This window comes from Lipotes vexillifer, unplaced genomic scaffold, assembly GCF_000442215.2.
Source record: "Lipotes vexillifer unplaced genomic scaffold, Lipotes_vexillifer_v1.1 scaffold302, whole genome shotgun sequence".
NCBI classification, from domain to species: Eukaryota; Metazoa; Chordata; class Mammalia; order Artiodactyla; family Lipotidae; genus Lipotes; species Lipotes vexillifer.
Window position 1 is genome coordinate 2,943,003 of NW_006798913.1, and position 5,839 is coordinate 2,948,841.

General features: G+C 39.3%; 1 protein-coding gene across 3 annotated transcripts in view; it reads left to right on the plus strand.

The window, feature by feature from the left end:
- Positions 1–1,937: 1,937 nt before the first annotated feature.
- HMGCLL1 (3-hydroxy-3-methylglutaryl-CoA lyase like 1) overlaps positions 1,938–5,839 on the plus strand; it is a 144,969-nt gene continuing 141,067 nt past the window's right edge. The window contains exon 1 of one of the 3 annotated variants that reach the window (XM_007471197.1): positions 1,938–2,154. In XM_007471197.1, the coding sequence (XP_007471259.1) occupies positions 2,047–2,154 (108 nt within the window). In that variant the 5' untranslated portion in view covers positions 1,938–2,046. The remainder of the gene's footprint in view (positions 2,155–5,839) is intronic. The other 2 variants (XM_007471195.1, XM_007471196.1) reach the window with 2 other exon arrangements.

Consider the following 5,839-nt stretch of genomic DNA (forward strand, 5'->3'; position numbering starts at 1 on the left):
CACTTTGGCAGCTCAGATCATGTTCTTCAAGTTAACTCTCCTTGATCAAAGTGATGAGAGCTATAAGATCACTTCATCCTCTTTGCCTTTCCGGTCCTGTTTCACTAAGGATCCAAAAGATCCCTCTTCCATTGTTTGTCTTTTTCTGTCCTTAACTGCTTTACTTCTATTACCAGTGGGAGTCTCACCACCCTCACAAGTGTGAATGAAGGTTTGCTTATTCTGGGTGTTAATTTCCTTAAGTGTTTTATACTATGATGTACAAAGTAATCTGTGAATCCTTTTATGTGTAATTAAGAGCTGGCTGACTAGGTATCAGCCAGCTCCTAATTTATATTTGCTGCAGCAACCAGTGGGGCTGACTGGTACCCCTGGCCATGCCACTTGGCAGCACAAGGCTATTCTTGATGTCCGTTCAATTGCAGGTGCTGAACTCAGCTGAAGAATTTTAGAGTGGGTAGATGTAGGTGTGCTTGTGAAAGAGGGGGATGCAGGGAGGTGGCCTGTTCCAGGACCATCTTCCCAACACCTCTCCACTCAAGACTAGTGCTCTTCTAATGATGTAAGGATATGTTTACACTTTTCAGTTTGAATCACTTTAGCTGCTTCAATAATTTTGTGCCCTGCATGTCTTTAAACAACTGAACTCCATTTCAGTGCTTAACCTGTACTACCCATTTACTGACAACTGACTGACTTACCGAGTTATCTGTGACATCTCCCCTAATTTACCACCTTCTATCTTTTCTTCTTTATTAGACTGTTGTATATAAGTGTTCTAACCTTGCAAACTGCCTCAGAATATTTATATATTTTTTGTTCATATATTGTAAAAAAAAATTGAAGTATAGCTGATTTACAATGTTGTGCTAGTTTCAGGTGTACAGCAAAATGATTCAGATCTTTTTAACTCTCCAAGAAATTTATTTTAGCATATGCCATAGATTGATATAATTGATATAATAATTTCATATAAAGAGAAACCATTGCAGAAATAACTAAGGTGGGGTACTAACAAGGAAATAAAGGAAAGGTCATAAAGAAATTTTTCCATATGAAGACTTTGGATCTGCATCATTTATTCAAAATATAAAACCTTAATATTAGAAGCAAAGAGAAAAACAGCAAAGAAAACAATAAAACAGAAGCTTGGCATACGTCGTATAAATGTATGGGCTAAGTTATAACATATATGTGTTCTATGTTGTATATATATATATGTATGTATATATATATATATTCTTACCCTTACAGGTTATTACAAAATATTGAGCATATTTCCTGTCTCATAATATTTTAAAAATATAACTATTTTTTGAGCAAATGGGACAGTGTTGATACAGTTGGTGAAATTTGCATGGGGTATGTAGATTGGATGGTAGTGCTGTGTCAGGGTTGATTTTCTGATTTGAAGGGTTGTTTGGGTGGGCCTTAAGCCAATATGACTGATGTCTTTATTTTTAAATTTTTATTTTATATTGGAGTATAGTTTATTAGCAATGTTGTGTTAGTTTCAGGTGTATAGAAAAGTGATTCAGTTGTACGAATACATGTATCTATTCTTTTTCAAGTTTTTTTCCCATTTAGGTTATTACAGAATATTGAACAGAGTTCCCTGCGCTATACAGTAGGTCCTTGTTGGTTACCTTTTAAATCTGTGTGTATATGTCAAGTTTATTGTTATGAAGATAAACTCAGGTGAGTTCGAGGCTGGACGCATCTACAGTGGACCCCAAAGGCTGGGAATGAGCAAACTGCCAGACAAGAAAACGCAGACACTCTTCCTTTGATGGCGCGCCACGCTGGGAGTATCTCCTCCGCGCTTCGGCTCCGGGTGGCCCGCGTGCGCGCAGGTGTCTCCCGCGCGCCCTGCTCTGGGCGCTCTCGGTTTGGCGCCGCTGCAGTACACAGAGCGGGGCCGGGCTCAGCGCGCGCGGGAGGCGGAAGGCGCGCTCGGGGGCCGGCGCGGGACCGCAGCGCGCGCCCGGCCCGCATCCCTCTCCTCCCCGCTCTCTCCCATCGCCTACAGCCGCCCCGGACCTGGCCATGGGGAACGTGCCATCCGCGGTGAAGCACTGCCTCAGCTACCAACAACTTCTCCGGGAGCATCTCTGGATCGGGGATTCAGTGGCAGGGGCGTTCGAGCCCGCGCAGGTACCACCTCGCGGCCCAGGGGGTCCCCACCCTCTCCCGTCATCCCCCAGGCCTCCTCTCCCCTTCTTGTATAGTCTCTCACCCCGGGCCCTTCCTGCGACAGTTCTGTAATGTCAAACCTCACCCCTTAAAAGGTTTCCCATCATCTCTCTGGGGTTAATTGCAGACCCACCCCTGCAGCTCAGTCCCACTAAAATCCCTATCTTGGCCACGTGCAGGTCGCCTAAAGGAAACTGTTCCTTCTCTGTGTTTCCCTTGGAAGGGATGAGTCATAATATACAGCACTCCTCCGAGGATAGCGCCCTTCTTTTCAGTTCTCTCCTGATTACTGTGTGACAAAGACCACGAATTTGTCAGAATATGAGGCGGAAAAAGGAACAAAGCCAACACAGAAGGTTGGGAAAACACGGTGGGATGAAATCATCCGTCATATCATTAATTATCCCTAATGTATTTATGCTTCAACACACTTGAACAAGCTGGGAAAAAATGGTAAATAACAGCGATTTCACTCCAAAATGTATTCCCATGTGATTCCTGAAAGCCCATTTTAAGACAATTATTAGGCAAGTGAGTAGTATCCACATACTTGCGATTTAATGCACTCTCAACCGGAAACGGCAAGTAAATGAAAAAAATCTATATAAAGAAATTGACTTTTCCCTTAAAAGAGCTTAAAATTTAAAATTTCACAAAGGAATAACAGTGATAACTGTTAAGTGAATGTGAAAACTTGGGAAAAAGGAGGGAGACTCAGGGTTTAGCTATTATTTTTTTGAATTTTAGTAGATACAAAAATGTTTATTCCTGATTCATCTATGTACAAAATAATAACTTGTGTTAAGTATAATATTTTAGTGGGTAAGCATAATTTAAGTTTGTGTTTTTAAAGCAACTATTCTAATATTAGGCATCCATTTTTCTATAGTTTTATAGTGTATTTTCAGTTCAATGTATCAATATGTGGCATTGTAATTTTAGTTCTACAGATTGGAGTTCAGCGTTTGTGGATTCTCTAAAAGATACTTTGCTCCTCATTACTAAAAAGATGGCCCTGGTCATCTGACTCAAAGACTGTTGCTGGCAATCAAGAAGGAAAATAATTCTTTATCTTCCTGTATGTTCTCTTGTCTTCTATTTAATTTTCCTGCCTTCTCATTTGATCTTTGTATTATAAAGATAATATAACCTTCATATTCACTCTGTTACAGAATCAGGAATCCTTACCTTCCAATCCCGAAGTCTGAGACTTTATATGACTTTTGTTGCTAGGTTAATATTATTTTTCTCTCCCGCAACCCCCATATTCTGATTTTGTGGGCTTTGGGGAACATGACAGAGGCTAGACTGCTAGGTGAGGATGTCTACTTTGCCTTGCAGGGATGTGGAAACAGGGTAATTGAAAATGACTAGGATGAAAAAAAGAAAGAAAATGACTAGGATGACTGATCTAGGAATGCGGGGAATAGGGTTTTTGGACATTCATCAGCCTAATAAAGACTTTTTGTTTCTTTTTGGAGAAATAGCAATACCTTCACCAAGTATTGCCGTTTTAACCCTGGGCTGCTTTAGTGAGCAACTCCTATTTATTCCTCAGACACAGCTTAAAGATCACTTCTTTTGATCAACCCTTTTCTCCTTCCAGAGTTGCTAGCCTTTTTCTGTGCTCTCATGGCATTTTATACATAGTTCTGTTTTAGTTCCAGTGTTGTGAAATGGTAATGTTTTAGGTCATGTCCTATTGAATTCACAGCAGCAGTGACACTGCACTCTGAAATTTACCTTCTTCTTTGGCTTGTGTTTAACAACATTGTTGCTGCTTTAAGCCCTACCTCTCTGGCTCCTCAGGCTAGAACCAGACTGGCTCAGGGGTAAATCTTCAGATTCCTCATGACTTTTTATGCACACTCACAGTTCCTGTTACTATTAGTATACCCATGTCTTCCAGATTCATATTACCATCTCTCTCTTAAGCTCCAGTCCTGATGTTCACCTGCTCACCCGACATCATCACTTGGGTATCTCAAAAGTAATTCAAACCCAACATTTGCAAAACGAATCACGTTCTTCTTCCCCTTTCAACCCCAGACATTCTCTAGAATTTCCTATCACAGGGTATGCCATTGCAATTCATTCAGCCCTGGAAGCACAAACCAAGAGCTCCTTTCCTTCTTTCCCCCATATCCAAAGTATCACTAAGTCCTGCAATTTTACCTAGAATTTCTCACAGATCCGTCTGTTTTTCCAACTCTACTGCTGCTATGAATTTTAAGGTGGCATCCTCTCTCCAATGAACTACTAGACTCTTGCGATCCTTCAACCCATTGTTTCTACAGCTAGTTGGGAGAAGTTCTCTGTTTCACACAGAATCATGCTATTCTCCCGTTTCACAACCTTCTGTGAATTCTCATTGCTTTTAGGAATGAATAGCTAGCAAAATCTTTAATGTGTTCTTGGAAGCCTCAGGTGATATCTTCATTGCATCTCTCTGCAGCATCCTCTTAAGCTATGTTCTCTTATCCTTGCCACTGTGTCCTTCTTTGAGTTTTCCAATCATCTTTCCTCTGGAAACATGATCTTTACCTGTTTTCCTCTCTGCTAGGAAGATTCTTTTCAAATAACTAACCTTGAGATCTCAACTCAAATGTTGCTTTCTCATGAAATCTTTCCCAGACTCTCAAGGCAAGCATTTCTTGTTATCTTACTTTGCACTGTTCATTACAAATAATATGAATTTTACATTTATTGTTGTGATCATTTTATGTTTAATTCCCTACCGGACTCTAAGTATCATAAAAGTAAGGAAAAATTCTACCACAAAATCCTCAGCAATGAACAAAATGTCTGATTAGTTTTTAATGGCCAATGAATACTTGTTGAATGAACAAATGAATGGAAGGTTTCCTTCTAGGGCATAAGCATCTCAGATTTATGGGGAACGTGAAATCCTTCATAGCACTTTTCAGGGTCCAAAACAATGATTGGCACATTGTAGTAAAATGCTAACTATTTGTTATGTGAATGCCAAAGTGAAGAGAATTAAGACAGGTGTCAGTAAAGTTTGGTCTTAGTGCTGTTAGATGGATATTATTACTGTTTGTGTTTTACCTTTTTTTATTGAACTATAGTTGATTTATAATGTTGTGTTAGTTTCCAGTGTACAGCAAAGCGATTCAGTTACACATACACATATGTATATGTATCTATTCTTTTTCAGATTCTTTTCCAATTTAGGTTATTAAAAGATATTGAATATAGTTCCCTGTGCTATACAGTAAGACCTTGTTGTTTATCTATTTTATATATAGTAGATTGTATTTGCTAATCCCAAGCTCCTAATTTATCTCTCACCCTGATTTCCCCTTTGGTAACTGTAAGATTATTTTTTATGCCTATGAGTCTATTTCTGTTTTGTAAATAAGTTCATTTGTGTCATGTTGTTTTTTAGATTCCACATATAAGTGATAGCATGTGATATTTGTCTTTTTCTGACTTACTTCACTTAGTATGGTAATCTCCATTTCCATGCATGTTGCTGCAAATGGCATTATTTCATTCTTTTTAATGGTGGAGTAATATTCCATTGTACATATGTACCACATCTTCTTTATCCATTCATCTGTCGATGGACGTTTGGGTTGTGTGTTATCTTTTCATAGAATCTAGTCATACTTCGATGGGGAAA